Source organism: Centruroides vittatus, unplaced genomic scaffold (assembly GCF_030686945.1).
Source record: "Centruroides vittatus isolate TY-2023 unplaced genomic scaffold, ASM3068694v2 contig_290, whole genome shotgun sequence".
NCBI lineage: Eukaryota > Metazoa > Arthropoda > Arachnida > Scorpiones > Buthidae > Centruroides > Centruroides vittatus.
Genome location: NW_027121846.1, coordinates 850,786 through 868,880, shown reverse-complemented (window position 1 = coordinate 868,880; position 18,095 = coordinate 850,786). Strand labels below are relative to the sequence as shown.

The 18,095-nt window shown below is 33.6% G+C and overlaps 1 protein-coding gene across 1 annotated transcript; it reads right to left on the bottom strand.

Annotated features, from left to right (window-relative positions):
* Positions 1-492: 492 nt before the first annotated feature.
* On the bottom strand, positions 493-17,772 carry LOC136972313 (glucose dehydrogenase [FAD, quinone]-like). Its single transcript, XM_067266869.1, has 12 exons — positions 17,754-17,772; positions 14,864-14,974; positions 12,008-12,210; positions 11,745-11,934; positions 7,679-7,810; positions 7,357-7,478; positions 6,787-6,957; positions 6,566-6,719; positions 6,330-6,493; positions 6,077-6,254; positions 864-1,086; positions 493-625 (listed from the first exon to the last, which is right to left on the bottom strand). Exons 1-12 carry the CDS (start codon positions 17,770-17,772, stop codon positions 493-495), a joined length of 1,800 nt encoding a protein of 599 aa, XP_067122970.1.
* Positions 17,773-18,095: the final 323 nt, after the last annotated feature.

Here is an 18,095-nt window from a genome sequence, read left to right as displayed (position 1 = left end):
GTAGGCTGTTGCCTATCAGCTCGCTGTATTATTTGTCACATGTCTCCAAAAAGATTCAGTACTAAAAGGCGACGGATCACATAATTTATTGTTTTTAGGTCTGTACACACTCATTAATCCGCAATCTCGCTAATCTGGCATCCCTCCGCTATGATCGATATGAAAGAATCAATTAAAACTGCAGATTACAAATATTGTGAATAATTTAACATGGCATTTAATTGCTAAAAATAAATATAAATACAAATTCTAGAAATAGATTTTTTTTTTTAAATTGTACGTTGTGTTAATTTAACTAGGCCTACTTTATAAATATTTATTATTATTATTTTTATAACAAACATATGTAATAATTTACAGTACACCCTACTTTATAGTAAAGAATTGAAGCAAAACCACACACTTTTCTTATAAAATATTTAAATTTTTATTGTTAACTTAACTATTTAAAATATACAAATTGGCAATAAATTTTTAAAAGTAACTCTAATTTTAGGATATATTCCTTCTTATCATATCTGCAGCCTTTTCAGCGATCATAATTACAGGTGCATTGAGATTTCCTGAGACAATATTTGGCATTATAGAAGCATCGACTACACGTAGACCCGAAACACCTTTCACCCTAAAAACATATTAAAATAATATTGTTTGCATTGACTTTTCATATCTGGAGATTTCGATTACCTTATAAATATCAAACAATAATGTAAGTATATAAAATGTCAATTTGTTAAAAAAAATAACTTTTTTAAAAAAATTCGAATCTATTGGTCGTTGAATTTAAAGTAAAAGAAATTCACGAGTAGATCTTTAAGCTATATTATTAAAAAATATTTTATGAAATTAATTTTAATTCGAACCTTAATTCAGGGTCAACCACAGTTGTTAGATCTTCAATAGCGCCCATTTTGCATGTTCCAGCAGGATGATAAATTGTGAACGTTAATGTTCGTGCCACACATTCAAGATATCTATCGCTTGATTTTGGAAATTTTCCACATCCAGGAACCACAGTGGGAAAATGTCGTGATCCTAACTTCTGGAAAGGCAAGGATTCGCCTAAACTCATTCCCTGTTTCATGGCTAAAATCATAACAATATTAATAAGTTAATAATAAACTGTAAAATGTACAATACAATTTGAAGTATTTAATTTAGATTTCAATATTATAACCTCATCTCGAGATTTAACAAAAGCAATTTTATTTAGGGATAGTATTACTTGTTTATCATTGCTAAAACCTTTTGTTAGAAATTCATTTAAGTAGTTGAACATTTCATGAGAGAAAACTAAGAATGAAGTTTATCTGGAATCTTAACGTTTTTGTGACAATTAAAACAATTTTATACAGAAATGACAGGTAAACAATCAGTGAAAAGAAAAATGTGGCAAGTGGACATGCCAAGGACACAAGAATTACGTTGAGAAGATTGGTACATACATGGACGGATCTGGGTTTTCCGGGGCCTAGGGCTTATTGAAGTCTAATGGAATCCCATTTTTTGTTAGATTAAGAATCTTTAAATCGGGGTTTAAAATTCACTTTTAATCACATCAAAATTAGAGTTAAGATATATATATTTATGTAAGAAATCGGTTTTCGTTAGTTTCGGATTTATTATCGGACGGATTATCGACGAAAACCGAGGTATCACTGTATTTTTTACATAAGAAATAAAGAAGTATTTACAGTGATGAATTACTGACCAATTACGTTACATTGATTACAAAAAAACTAATAATACTATAAATTATCATTATTATTATATTATTAATATTAACTATTTTTTTACTATACGATAAGTGCTCATTGTTAATGAAAAAGTATTAAAAATTTATGATGATAATTCAATTTTTGTGGGCCCTTGACTCTTGGGAGCCCAGGACTTAAACCCTATTAGTATCTATGTAGATCCACCCCTGGATACATATGCCATGAAACTAAAGAATTTTATATCATAGTTAAAGTAGTACTTAATTGAAAAGTCAGTAATATCTGTCATTACAAACTATGTGCACATTCACAATTTTTATAAGATTAAGCCTCTTCTTCTTCTTTATTTGATCCCTAGCTACCATTTGGTTGGGGTGTCCGCGCAACCAGTGTGCTGCTGTGGGTGCCGCAGGAAGTCGAGCCTTCTCCACAAGGTCCTTCCATTGCCCTCGATTCATGGCTGCCGCTTTCGCCTGCTTCAGATCGAGCCGTTGGTTCTTGAGGTCTTCTTCAATTTGTTTGGTCTACGTTTTCTTAGGTGCGGTGCGTTGGATTTTCCACAGGGTAGGTCGCCGTCGAAAGAGCAGTTGGTGAGGTATTCGGTTAGTATCCATTCAGCACACATGGTCAAATCATCTCAGCCGTCGCTGTTAAATTTTCGTTTCAACAGCTTCAACAGTTTTAGGCATCTGACCCGGATGGCGTTGTTGGTAATGCAATCCCGAAGGGAGATACCAAGAATCTATCTCAAGCATATGGCGATGTTATTCTTCTTCCATACCCCATTTGAGTGAGGCAAATGCATGGACTGTCTGTCCAATTCGGGCGTGGGTTTCTTTCGACGATGCCACTTTCCTATCCTGGGTCAGTGACTCAAGGTATTTGAACTTTTGTACCCGCTCAATCTGGACTCCATTGAGGTAAACAGTAGCTAGCGATCCATTCGTTGTAAGCACTTTGGTTTTGTCCACATTTATTTTAAGACCATATGACTGAGCGATAGTGGCGATATCATAAAGCATGTCTGTGGCCATTGCATCGTTGTCAGCGAGAACGCTGTCGTCGGCGAACATTAGATCAGTTAGAAAGTGGCTATCCTCAAAACGTTTCCCATCAAAGGCCTTCCTCATAATTGCATTCGCCACAATATTAAACAGTAGCGGGGAGACCACGTCTCCCTGGCGAACTCCTCAGACAGTTCCCCTCGGAATCGCAGTTGACTTGTGGAATTTTTGTAGGCTTCCTTTAGGAGTGTGATGACTTTTTTTCGGACATGTTCACTCTCCAGTGCAAGCGGTCGAATGCAGATTTGAAGACGATGAATATGACAACAGTCCGTTTGCCATATCTGATTCTTTCTTCTATAAGCTTACGAAGGACAAAGATTTGATCACAGCAACCACGACCAGGACAGAACCCTGCCTGTTCTTCTCGGCTGGTTTCTTCGCGGTGTTTTTGTAATCTTGATTGGATGATCTTCATGAATACTTTGCCGATGATGGAAAGGAGACTTATACCGCGATAATTACTGCAATCTTGGCTGTCGTCTTTCTTGTGGATTGGCATGATGGTAGCTTTCTTCCAGGTGGCTGGTATCTGTTCTGTGTGCCATATTGTTTTGATAAGTAGATAAAGACGATGGTGCAGGATGTCACCACCAGCCTTGATCGCTTCTGTAGTGATCAGATCCAGTCCAGCTTTGCCATTTTTCAGCGATCTAATGGCTGCTTTCACTTCTGCAATTGAAGGCGCTGTATCTGGCATAAGTGTCGCGGGCTGGTCAATTGGCGGTGGGTCTGCTGGGTCTCCGTGGGGAGCGTCATGGTTGTACAGGTTATTAAAGAATTCCTTCCAACGTTGCAGTCGTTCTGTCGGCGATTTTACGAATGTGCCATCTGCTTTCTTTATGGTGTCGTTTGTTACTTTGGACTTTTCACTCAGCCTTCTGAGAGTGCTGTAGAGCAGTGATTCTCAAAGTGGGGGTCGCGACCCCCAAGGGGGTCGTGAAAAATATTTGGGGGGTCGCTGAAAAGTTGATGCCAGATCAATTTTTTTCAAATATTTTATAAATTTACTATGGATTCATGTTTAGAAATAATAGAAATAAAAAATATATAAAATAATTTTTACTTAAATAAATTGCACATATAAATAATAAAAATAATATAAATATTTAAATACGAGCCTAACCCCCTCCCTCCGGGATGTTTTTCGACACATACTTATTCTTCGGGGGTCCTTTGAAATTTTTAAGTGCAGAAGGGGGGTCGCGGTCCAAAAAGTTTGAGGAACACTGCTGTAGAGAGTGCGGTACTCATGTTCGGATGCGGCTTCTTCCAGGTCAGCAGCCACTTTGTTCCAGTACTGCTCTCGTTTGGCCTTCATTTTCAGTCGAACATCACGATTAGGCTGGCGATAGTGCTCGTAGTTGGTTAACTTTGCTTGTTTTCGTTTGGCCACCAGGTCGAGGCATTCGTCAGATATCCATGGTTGTGTTTGACGGCGGACTGGTGGGCACAGGGGCTTGGCACAATCCAGTATCACCTCTGAGATCCGTCTCTCCTCATTTATGTCGTCAGATGTGTCCAGTTTGGAGAAGCGGTTGGACAAGACGGTCTGAAATTCCTGCCTGCATGTGGCGACCATAAATTGTTTCCAGTCTAAGATTAAGCCTAATACTTTTGTTTATTCTTCTTTCAAGATTAGCCTCTTGAAAGTAGAATAAACAAAATATTGTGTGACGTGAAACAAATCACAATTATAAATCCAAAATTTCTCGTAAAAAATGCCGATTGATCATAGGAGAATAGAATAATATAAAACTACGAATTATCAGATTAAAAAAAATTGAATATTAAAATATTTAATATGCTATTTTACAAAGCAAAATAAAATCGTTACCATAATCATATATTGTATGTTTTTTTGGTATGCGGCTTATATATGTATCCGCAAGACACACGCAATTATATGCATCTTACCTGACCTATTACTGAACACATCGTCAGTTTCTATACTGACTGTCACGCTTCAACCGAATTTTACGACTATTACGGCTAATGAAAGTATTAGTCTGTGGTTACTGACGATTCGTGGTTTGTACTCTAAGGTTTGTTTTATTTTGGAGTTTATAAGTCTTTTGTCTTCGCTCCTTTCTGATGAGCGAGAAACACCGACTCGCTCTTCCCTTCTTCTCGAATCCTGGAACAACTGATACTTAATTAGAACAAATTATCTATCGTCTATCTTCTCGTCAGTTTGTCGACCCCTACCCTTTTCCGTCTATAACTTATCCGGTTTCAAATATGGAGTAGATCTTCGTCTGTTACAGCGACACCGATAAAATGTCATTTTTACACCACTCTAGATATGATATGAATCTGGTATCTTACTGATCTAAACTCAGTTTTGCTATTTTTAATTTCGAAAAAATCCAGAAAAAATTAGAACGTGTCTATTTGCCCCACTTTTCTTATAGATACTTAATACGGGAAAAATATTTTGTCATTTATTTCATCCTTTACTTAAATAAATTAAACCGAAGAATTACTATAAATTTTTATCGCTTGATCATAAAGAAAGAAGTCAATTCTTGAGTCCTGATAGAGAAATGTATTTTATTCTTCACCCAGATAATTGAATAAAAGTTACTTATGCATACGAATCGATAAACTTATATACATACAAATTATGAATATTAGGAAATGCGGAAGTCAAATAATCATTGAACTTATAGTAGATATGTTTCTTACAGCAATAAAGTAGCAAAGAAGAATTTAATGTCTGACTAAACACTCCGGAAAATGTCAGCGTAGGGATGTTTAAATAAGTAAAATTGTTGCTATAAGATATAACGGTTGTCGCAGAACTTGACAAACTATTCTGAAAACGAGTTTGAACCTTTCGGAGAAACAACTGTAACGTGACGAGGAAACACACCGATACAAACTGGAAGTAACTAGAGACAGAATCAAAAACTTTAACGAATCGAATAAGTTTTCTCGGACTAAGTTCTTGAAAACCCGAGAAAATAATGAGAATAAGGTGCTACTAGTGAGAATAAGGTGCTACTAGTGAGAATAAGGTAGTAATTTTCCTTGCCTGACTACAGAGTAGTCAGTAACTAATAAGTGCTGAGTATTTTTTTAAAACAAGTAAATAAACATTGCGAATACTTAGAGATTTATGTTAAAGTACAATAATCTAATTACAGTAATGTATGTCAATTTTTTCATCATCCCACTTACGGTAAATGACCATCGCTCTTATACAGCGAGAAACTGTGTACATCGAAGTGAGGTTTTATTATATAATACGTAATAAATTTCTAAACAGAATAGGATAAAATTAATAATTACCATCAACAATTCTTAAAATATCCTCGGGATGAGATAGGTAATTAGGTTGAATAATTGGATGTTCGTAAGGATTGGCACTTCTTAACTTAATGTATCCACGACTTTTGGGATGAACCAAAACAGGAAATATAGAAAATGCATCGTCATATTCGAATGGACTATAATACAAATTATATATCTGAAAAACGAACTTATATATTATTTTATAAATCATATTACTTATTATGCATCGAATGAATGAATATTTATTGACCTCTCTTTTTAATCCTGCTGCAGGTAAAAATAGTTTTCCTCCATCAGAAGCCATTCCTCCAGATAGAAAATGATACTGAATATCAGGGTAATCATCGTATGGATTTGCATACTTAGTGTTTATGAATCCTATACCTTCTATTCCAATAGAAAGTGTCCAAAGCCCTGTTCAAAAAATGATTATTTCAGTTTTATCATTACTGTTTGAAAATAATTTGATTTAAGAACTTCTCGTACCTTTCCCTGCAATATAATATTGTAGCAGCGTCTTTGGAGAGAAAAATCGTGGAAGAATTGCTGAAATCGGTTTATTAATTAAGAAATCCACTCCTAATGGGAATATATGATCTTGTAGATTTAAACCCACTGGAAGATTTGAAATAACAGGAATCTATCAAAATAATATAATTTTCATTATGCCATTTCAAAGGTTAATTAATTTAGAGTACTGTAATTACCCGAAAACGTTGTAAATCTTCTTTAGGTCCGATACCCGAAAGCATTAGCAACTGAGGTGAATTTATAGTACCTGCTGATATTATTATTTCTTTCCTGGCTTTGACAAAATATGTGTGATTAAAACGATCGAATGTAACTCCTACGGCTCTCTTAAATTCACCGAAGACAATCTACACAAATAATAGAATAAAATAATTTTAAATAAATGATTTATATTTTATATTTTGGAAATATATTAGATAATAAAATTTGACCTTGTGGTTAGAAAAAACATAAAACAATATAATTATGTTTATAATTTAATTTTTATAGCTAAAAAAATAGGTTATTTTACAACAGACTTTACTGTTTGCACAGAGAATGCGGATCTCATGGGAATGCTGATAAAACAGCAAATACTATTTCACAGGGTTTACTGTTTTATCAGCGCCATGCATTAGCCGTAAAAGAACAAACAAAGATTAACTTAATTTCTATAGTTAGAGACTTATGTGAACTCTGTACGTTAATATTTTAATTATAATATTAATCTTTGAAATGAATTGTATAAGAGACACAAATTTATTTACTTTAGTGACGAACGAAAAGAGCAAAATGTCTAGATTTGGACGGTGTTGAACCGGTCTTATAAATGCTTTATTGGTGCTACATCGCCTTCCCTTTCTGGAGAAAGATTGTCCAGGGCTAAAACCTGAGAAATTTAAAACATGATGTCAAAGTTTTATAAAATATTCAAATTTCAAACATATTAATTTACATGTTTCTATGTAATACACGATGAAAGTAAATTCTACTGATGAATTAGATACGAATTAGCATAATGAATACTTACGTTTGGCAGAATCGAGTTATTTAACAGGTGAAAAATAATAGAAAGTCTGAGTTACTAACCAGTTTGAGTTGGACCATTAACATCTATTATAGGATATCCAAATAATTTTCCAGCTTCCAAAAATGCTGCCTGAAGAGGACTAGAGAATCTTGGAGATGAAATGGTTTGATATCCACCAGTAGCGTGATATCCTTTGGATAACAATAATAAACATCTATACTATTAAGCGAATGTTTTAAATTATTTAACTAAAAACGAGCAGTTATTTATTGTGACATGTCGGGCTGCAATTTTTAACTATATTTTTAACTTATTTAATTTAAAATGTATGCTCTCTACCTCAAATTAGTAGTGTCTTGCCCCTGGTCCTGTACATCATACTTCTCCTTTAACAATAGAATCATTGATCTAACACCGTTTATGGGAAAATTTTGAATTGAAATAAAGTGATTTTCAATTCAATCCGAATGACATTTTATAGTTAGTCAGGGCCTTATTTCCAGACTCATTCCATATTTGTTTTCGTTTTCATCTCTCTAACCATGTTATCGATATTAAAGAAGAACAGACAGACAAACGACAGTGGGAATTTATAGGTCTACAATTTTTTAAAATTGCAGTCCAACTAGCTTAAATACCGTAAATCATCCAATAGACGCCGGGTCTCCTGTAAACGCTTAAATATTTAATTTAAAAAAGTTAAACAAAAATTTCTACACGCAGCTCGCAAAGCTTAAGAATGTTCTATACGTTCTATGGTAATTTCCCATGTGAATCTTTGAAAAATGTTTTTACCACAACATGGAGCGCAATTGAAGTATATAGTAAATATGTGAGTGGTTGCATCTTCCTGTATTTCCTCTTTCGAAATAACCATTTTACACAGATTAGTGGACTAAACGTCGATCGGATTGACAATAAATAGGCATTACAGCGTTGCCTTTAAATTAAACGCAGTTACGTACGCAAAAGACCACTCCGGAGAAGCAGCAGCACGGAAATTCAAAGTGCATCCAAAGCGAATTCGAGGAGTGGAGGAGCAACGTAATGCTCTTAAAGCTATCCAGAATATTAGTGAAGCAAAAAATTCAGCGAGAAATTAAAATAGAGGCCCAGGCGTCTATTAGATAGAATATACTTATGGTATTTATATAAACTTATTGATAGATTAAAAGTATAAAATGCATTATTATGATTATTATTATGCAATAATTTTTAAGATAATGGAAGAGACTAAGGAAAAGTTCATACATTATAATAAACTCCAACCAAAACACCGGATTGTAAATAATTCTTCATCCAAAAACCTAATAACCGGTGCCAGTCCACTTAAATTATATGGCAAACGTTTTCGGATTTTTTAATTTTTAAATTTTATTCGGTTGGCACGTGCGTAGCGCAAATAGAAGTTCGTTTGTTCGAAAATCGTTTTAAGAAGATTAGAAGGCTTGAGGAAGGTCACAGTGAAGTGTCTGAAAACGTTTGCCATATAATTTAAGTGGACTGGCACCGGTAAATAGGTTTTTGGATGAAGAATTGTTCATACATTATATCCTGAAAAATTTGATAAGAATATTTAACGATATAAAAAAGCTTTAAAAGAAACATATATTTAAACATTTATAATCACAAGAATATTGTTTTCAATAATGAGCTATACAGAATGTATTGAAAACCATCTAACTACTGTAATAACAGTCTATCGTATAGCCGAGGGTTTCTTGAACTGCGAGTCTCGACCCCAAAGGGAGCATGTAATTAAATGTAGGAGTCGAGAAAAATTTGACAACAGTAAAAAATCTTGTTCTGTTTATGGTAAAACGGCGTTTTCAGCATTGCCGATTATAAAAATCAAAATATCAGTCAACTCTGAAAAGATGTTGAAGATGAAGTATCAAATCTTTAACTAACATTTAATTCTCTATATGAAAATAGACAAGCACATTCATATTCTAAAAAGTACAATGGAAATTGTTTTTACAGTAAAATAGGTTAAAAGTAGATAACTAGTTAAGTAACGCTGTATCAGCGTGTAGTCGGAACGAAGCTGCTCGCAGCTTTATTTTCTAGATTATGAGAGAAAAAAGAAACAAAGAATTATTCGTTCTCAACAATATATTTGATTTCTGTTGGATCATTTAAAAGTAACAAATTTAAAGGTACAAATATAAGGTCAGAATAAGCCATTAATTAATTGCTATGCCAACGTCTCACGAAATTCTGTCTATCACTATGGGCCTTAGACTTACAGATTGACTCGTAGCGATCTTTATTGTAACTCTTTAAAAATACTGAGTCAGTTATTTTTTCACTCGACTCAATGTAACATAGATAAGACCGATAGCTGTCTCTTTTTCCCCTATATCTATTTTGATTTTTGGAAGAGTTAATCCTTATGATTTATGTATAGTCATCGAGTATGCTAAGGTAACGAAAAACTGTCTTCGAGGTCGCTACGATCTATACTGCCATCGTTTGAAAAGCGTATTATGGGGATTATTGGAAACAGATTACCATAGATGAAAGGTCTCCGATAGCTATCGAATTCCACTAAAATAAACAGAGGAAGAACTGGAGGGCGAGCATTAGAAGCATATATAATGTAGCGTATAGTTCCTAGTGAACCATTGACGAGACCTCCTTGCACCCATAAGTTGACTCTCAGCATGATTCTGGCATTAACTGAGAGATACAAATACTTGGAGAGACCAAGAGCTGAGTCATCTTTGGATGAAGGCGGGGCAATATCTGGAGTGTTTTCAGATGCTATATAAGCAAGAGGACATCCAGTTGACTGCAAGTAGTCTTCGTTGCTTTAACTTGTTCGTTTGTTGGATATAGCTCTTGGACTGACGTTTGGAACTGATCAAGTTCATCTCTGGATAAATAGACTCGATTTCTTGTCGTCAGAATGTTCAGATCTATATCAGAGAAATCACCCGAAGCTAGATGTTGTAAGACATCCGCGAAGGAATTATCTGCGCTATTTTGTCTATGAGAATTATTAAGTTCAATGAACTTCTCAAAAGAATCAAATGCAAATGTAATGTAATGTCCTAACAAGGTAGGGGCCCTGTTGGGACATTACATTTTAAAAAACACTCGAGTAGAGAGGAGTATCTTTAACAGGAGGTAGCTGACGAAAGTCACCAAACAAATAGATAAAGAATCCACCAAACGGCTCATCTTTCTCGGAGATAAACTCCGAGAAAGATGAGCCGTCAATTTTCTATCGATCATGTAAAGCATTCTTGCACCAATCATTGACATTTCATCGATGATGATGATGAATTTGATCGACTTCATCTCAATCTGGAATCTCTGTGCAGCTTCTCCATTTAGAGATAGAAATTTCGTACTAACGATACGAAGACGAAGGAGAGAATGGGTCGTAAAGCCATCAATATTGATCGCTGCTGCTCCACGTTTTAAAAAGAAAACTTTTTTAAACTTATTATTCTACTAAGATTCTTTATATTTGTTGTGTATCTAGCGATAACATTTACCTTTCAAAATTACCATTTTAATGCTTGTCATATTTTCCGACCACTAGATGACGCTTCTACACGTGCGTGCAGGAAGCAGCTAACACTTGACTTCATGCATTCCTTGTCAACATTATAATTTTAGAATGAGTTGTCCGATCTTGATGAAATTTTCTAAGACGACTCATCATCTCTCAAGGATGAACTGATTAAAATTTCAACCCTCAAAAATACTGAAGAAAAACGCGATCTTCGTTTTGGTCCCTATCTCCAGTTCTACAAAAATGGATCATTTTTGAGAGTTGAAATTTTAATCAGTTCATTCTTGAGTGATGTTGAGTTGTCCTAGAAAATTTCATCAAGATCGGACAACCCATTCTAGAGTTATAATGTTGACAAGGAATGCATGAAGCAAGTATTAGTCGTCACTTCGTTCCGGCAATCACTTCGTTCCGACAATTAGTTAAAGGAAACAATTAAGTGTTTTATTTTCCTGCTACGTCAGTAGAGTTAATTAGATGACATAACTATAAAACAAAAGTATTTTCGATTTCTAAATAGACGATATATGATATACTACATAGGCCTATGACTATATATCAACTGTATAAATTATTATAATTAATTTTAAAATATTTACCATTTTTCAAATAATTTATATCTGTATTATCTTCTGATTTAAGAAAATACGGAAAAACTTCCTTCCAACTCCATCCATACGCACCATTTCTGGCCCAATTATCGTAATCTTTATGGTTGCCTCTGGAGAATACCATAGTGTTTAAAACGCTGGAACCACCTAATACTTTTCCTCGAGGCCATCTTGATTGCTTAATTTCGTAGCAGTTTACAAAGTAATATATTATATACTTAAGATATAACGTAATTCACAATAATTCGTACCTGTCCATTCAATCCAAAACAAGCAAATTTCTGTGGTTCTGTTTTATATGCCCAATCGAGAGGACTCATCTGCAATCCGATTGTGTTAGCAGGAACGTCAGTTTGTTTGTTTTCATTGCTTCCAGCCTCTAAAAGAAGAACTTGATTGTCTGGATTCTCCGATAAACGATTAGCTAGAACTGAGCCTGCTGACCCTCCACCAACTGCACAATGATAATATTACCCAATTTTTCGATTATTGTAACTTAAAAGTTTGAAAATTAATGCTTTATATAAAGTAAAATGTGTCATTGACTGTCTAGCTTATACTTGTATAGATTTATATTAATATAGACGTATCTTTCTGTTAAAATGTTTTAAGTATAATACTAATCTGGATTTTGAAGCTAATGTTTTTGTAAAAAACAAATAATAATTAACTAAATTAGTTTAAATTTAATATTACTCTTAAGACAAGCTTATAAACTACATATTATATAAAACTTTTTTATAAGTATCTATCATATCTATCCCGTACTTAATGTCTATGCCTATATAAACGTTTAGAGAACTATATATAAAAAATTATTGCATGAATGTAATTCATCTTAGCAATTTCTTTTTGTGATAATATAAAGAAGTTAATAATAATAATAATAATAATAAAAACTACACAAAAGCCTGGAAACATTACAGTTTAATAGAAACACATATATCACCCTACAGAAGGCAACCACATTGAATACATATTGCTGGGGAAATTCCTGAATACAGACACACACACTGACACACTGATTTAATTTTTTTGTTTTGTTTTGATTGCTATGCCTTGACCTTGTTCAGGTATACTAGACAACGCTATTGTGGATAGCGGAATGGAGGTAGGACGAGGTCGTACCTCTTTTTGTCGGCAACAGGTTGATGAAACCTGCCCACTTGTCACAGAATGGCGGGTTTACGTTCTATGATCCTGAGGGGTCGGGATTCTTTTTGACAGGTCGAGTGGAGGAGGAGGAGAGAGGGGTCATCGGTAAGGCATAGGCAATAAACGAGTAAATGACACTATTTAACAATGAAACAAAGATTTATTAGATAACAAACAGACGATTACAATATCTAACATCGAGAATCTATCGACTTTGTTCTCTAAGTTCCGAATACGCGGAGGGGGACGAGAAAGAGTTTACGTGAATTGTTATCATACCTCTTGAATGATTCCACGGAGGCTCGATTTCGTCCCTGTTTATTTGTTCTCACAAAGCTATAAAAATCGCGACTGAGACACGGATCGCTCTTAGTAAAATGGTACTCGGAGATACGGCTCTTCGGTAGACTCCTCGATGTCACTGGGCTGGCGTTTGCTGAGAGACTCCCTTGAAGGAAGAGAAGCTGGCTTTTATAGATTTGTCTTGAGAAAATATGTCATTTGATTAATTGTTATTGGAAGTAAAAGTTATTGTAGCAGGTGTGGCGGTTAAAAGTGTCCCCGGGACCAAAATAAAGTGATAAAATCGGACGTTAATTGTAAACTTATCTTGTAATACTAGCTTTACGATATTTGGGTGAAGAGAATGTTGACATTTTTGGAGGAGGGTTGTATATTTTCCAGCAAAGTGGGGTTTTTCCCCGAATTCTTTAGGCAATAGGAGGGGAAATAATCAGAAAAATATCTATAAAAATTCCAGATCTCACAGTAACAATCGAGTAGAATACTTTCCACCACTAAAATCATAGCCATAATTATAATAATAATTTATTTCAAAAGATTGAAAACAGATATTTATACCGATTTATTTTCTTCAATCAAAACATTTAATAACCATTTGCATTATCAATAAATGATATTTATGTTTTTTATTTTTATTTTTATTTGTGGTTTAAGGCCCTTTACCACTCAAAGAGAGTATAAAAAGGCCCCTAATATTTATGTTAATAGTTATTATATCTGGAATCTGTAATATATATTTTTCTTTCTCCAATATTTTACTACTCTAGTTTCTAGTATTGTTATTACGGTAATTTATCAGTAAACAATTTATTGATAGATATTAAAAGAAAGTTTAAAGATTTTGCTTTTTAGAGAATATCAATGAGTAAACTCATTATTCAGTTAAAAGCAAGGTTAAAAATTTCATTATTAGAATTCAAAATTTATTTAAGTCTATCATTAAGCGAAAAAAAGGAATATAAATGTAAAAAGCTACTAAATTAAAAAGATTTAGCATATTTTATAAGAAAAGTATACAGAAAGTAGTATATGTACAGTATGTAGAATTAACTCAAATGATAAGTATTGAACAGTTCGATATTGTAGTAACAACATAAATAGATGGTTTGACAATAAAGTTCAAAGACCTGGTACTCTGTTACTGCTAATGACAGAAAAATGTTTAACGTGTCAGATTAAAGCAGATTTAATTATGATAGTTCTTAGCGAAGCGTGGGGTCTCCAGGCTCAACCATCCACTTTATTCCCCAGATTTGGCTCTCATCGACTTCATCCTATTTCCTAAACTCTAAACTCTGGCACTAAAGGGACAGCATTTCAGGACTGTTCAGGATATCTAGAAATCCGTTAGTGAATTCCAGAGAATGACTTCAAAATCAGTTTTGGAGACCTCGTGAAGCAGGCAAAGCTATGCATCGAATATAAGAAAGACTACGTTGAATAATTCTCACTACGGTTTGCTGCGGTGACTTTAACTTTTCATGTACCAGCATCAGTCTCAGAACTTTATTGTCAAACATTGTATATCTTTTTGTGAACGAAATACGATTGAATAATGACATAATTACGCAGCTAGAGTAACTCCGATAAGAAATATTCAAACTTCAATGAATTATTAATATTATGTTAAATATAAATCATTTACTTACCAATTATATAATCATATTCTGCACCAACAACTTTCTTCTTATCATTGATTATATCTAACGCTCTATACAATGAAAGAATAAGGAAGAATGAATTTTGCAACAAATTCATAACTGTAATGAGAAAAATATCAAGAGACTTTTATTTAGAACATATCCTTAAAAAATGTTCTAAAAAACGATGATGTATGTATCGTTTATTACTGGTTGCTGATATAATTAGTATGAACCTGTTCTTGATCGCTATCTGAAGCTCTCAAAATGATATCGAGTGATTCAAATACACATCATTAATTTCTATCGCACACGTTAAAGAGATTTACAAGTTTAATTATAATATAGAATATAATATAACACCTAATTTGTTTATTCAACTAAGACAATTATTTAAAATAAACGATCATAAAAACCTTAAAATATTTGTAAATTATTGATTTATATTTGTTTCTATAAATATAAAAAGGAATAATACTCTAAGTGAAAGTGTAAGTTAGTATTTCGTCCGAAGATAAAGTCAAATTTAAATTGTTAGAAAATTTGTGTTATAATTGTCAAACGTTAGAACATATCCTTAACGGGAAGACGTTGAATGTAGGTAATATTATAGGAGGAAATCAATTAAGCAATTATATTTCAATTATTTATGACCGCTTTATCAATTCCATTATTTATTTTTAAACAAAGGCATAAGGCTTTAAATTTACCTTATGCTTTTTAAAAATAAATGATGATTTTTTTTAAAAAAGCAAAGTTATAAATAACTGAATTTTACTTAAATGATTTCCTTCTATGAATTCCTCGTCAGGAAAATCGTAACTTGTTCCTGAAAACCTGAAAACCTCGGTATAACGGTGGAGTGTCATTTAAATTTGTAGTAGTTTATAGTTTCTAAATAGAATATAAAAAACACTTATTTTAATGGGTCATAAACACGAACTAAAATTTGTTGAAAAGAAAAACTCAAAAAGTTTTAAAATTCACTCATATTCTAGAATGACCAGTTAAGTGTTATCTTTCCTCACAACATTTAAAATTTTAGTAGTTCCATCTGTTATAATATTTTTATTTAAAACTTTTATATTTTTAATTATTATAAAATTGAAAAATGCTTAATTTTGAGGGTAGGAATGGATTTTATAAAATGTTGTAAGTAATAATAACGAGTAAAATAGTTATTAAGTCCGACCCTACTGAAGATATGACATACGATCCCCTTTGTTTTTCTACCGCCTTTAACCACTAAAATTTAATAGCATCGATCCCTCTAATACAAATGTTTTCCTGCAAAATTTCAGAAATTTTCAACACAAAAGATATTAAGGCTCAGAGAAGGTGAACAAAATCGTCCCCCCATGCATGCTAACATCCATACATACAGAAAAAAAACGCGATTTTTTAAAATTTCTCGATGTGTCAAGGTTCCCTCAGTCAAAAATGTTGGGAAGTCATTTTTTGTGGACATACCCGATATATCCCGGACACCCCGAATATGTTGGGTCCGTTACGAGTATTACGGAGTTGTTCATCCGGATTTGATCCCGAGCCCTCAGATCGGTGAGTTGACGAGGCCATCCAATAGTCAAATATTTTTATGGTTCGGAGTCCTTGAGGATCGGACAGTCGATGAGGAACTTTACAGCAGAACCTAATATTATTTTAAGAAAGCAGTCATGAGAAAAACGCAGTGCCAACAATAGAGATATTCAGTACATTTCAGATGTCAGAGTTTGAAGATGTATCACTGTTTTTTTTTTTTTTATCATACCAGCATATCATATAAAAGAAAGCCTGAACACATTTTCTTCACTAACAGTAATCAATTACTTTTTAATTTACAGTTATGCTAAAGACAATTTTTAAAAGAACATTGCAATTTAACTTTTCTTCTTCATTATAAAATTTTGTCTGTTTTTCTAAAAAATCTATTTCTAGATTTATGTTACGAGTATTTGTCATTCCGTATCGTTGATAAAATTTTTATGGCATGAAATGAAGAAAGAAGAGTACATCCATCCAGAGAATGATGAATATTTGTTAATCAGAAGTGAGAGGAAAACATGCATATGTACTGTACAGTACATTCAGGTAAATAACACTCACATCATATATCATATTCTGTGACTTAACGAGATAAATCCTTTGTCTAAATATGGAGAATTTTTATTGTCTTGCGTAAAACAATTTCACAACTATCACACAAGAATTTCAAATATCAAAGAATGAGTTAAAACACTCAATACTGTGATCAATACAAAAGAATATTGTGAGACCGCGGATTTTAGCGGGAAAATCTGTGTAAATGAAAGAAAACTTTCATTTTTTTTCTCACAAATTAGTGTAAACAATCCCGGAGAGAAACAATTCCTCGCGGAGAAACGGAGCAGAGGTCTCCAGCAACTATCAACAGTTAGGTGGGAAAGTTGACACTTAGCTGTCAAGAATTTGCAAGTCATCATTAACAACAGACAGCTTCCCACACTAACTCTATAAAAGCTCGCGCAACCGGAACTTTGCGCGCTCGCATAGGAAGTTGTTTCTATATTTGTGTCTATCATTCTCCATGTCTAAGACCGGAATCCCGTCGAAGAAGACCTTCAGCGACTCTTCCATATCTTCGGCGACCGCTACACTTCGAGATATAGTCCAATCTCATACACAAAGAGGTATTTTGTTAGGACCTTTGTAAACTCTCTCTCTCCCGCAACGGCAATAGGCTTAACACATAGCCGTCTTAGTTAGAATCTATTTACTTGCATATAACCGCATGTAATCGTAGAATAGTTTGTAATCACCTTGTATGTTATTCTAGTTATTCAATAAATGTATTATTTGTTAACCTGTCTCCTGTCAATCCCAGACGCCTGTCGACTTACCGACGCACCTCCCCACTCACTTTTTGCCCTCCTAGCCATCCGAAACGACAACGAGATCGGGTTTTACCAACCCGTGCAGTGTAAGTGGTCAGCGAGGATAAACCCTGACCCTCTGCTTATCTCACAATATGTTACATTTGAAAAATATTTGTTTATTCTTTTATCTTATTAGAAATAATTTTATTTAAGTAGTAATTGGAAATGAATTAAAATAAACACAAATGTAAAATTTAAGAATTTTATTTAAATATTACAAACATTTTTGTTAAAATGTTTCATTAGTTTTGTATGAAAACATGTTGTATTTTAACTGTGTCAACAATAAAAGCAATTCATGACTTAACGACATTTTATTCTTGAGA

What these genes read in the sequence shown, in the direction of transcription:
- LOC136972313 (XM_067266869.1), bottom strand. An exon ending in AGAATATGATTATATAATTG is followed by an intron (nt 12,211 to 14,863) that starts GTAAGTAAATGA and finishes ATCATTGTGCAG; the next exon opens with TTGGTGGAGGGTCAGCAGGC. An exon ending in TAATGGTCCAACTCAAACTG is followed by an intron (nt 7,479 to 7,678) that starts GTTAGTAACTCA and finishes TAAATTTCTCAG; the next exon opens with GTTTTAGCCCTGGACAATCT.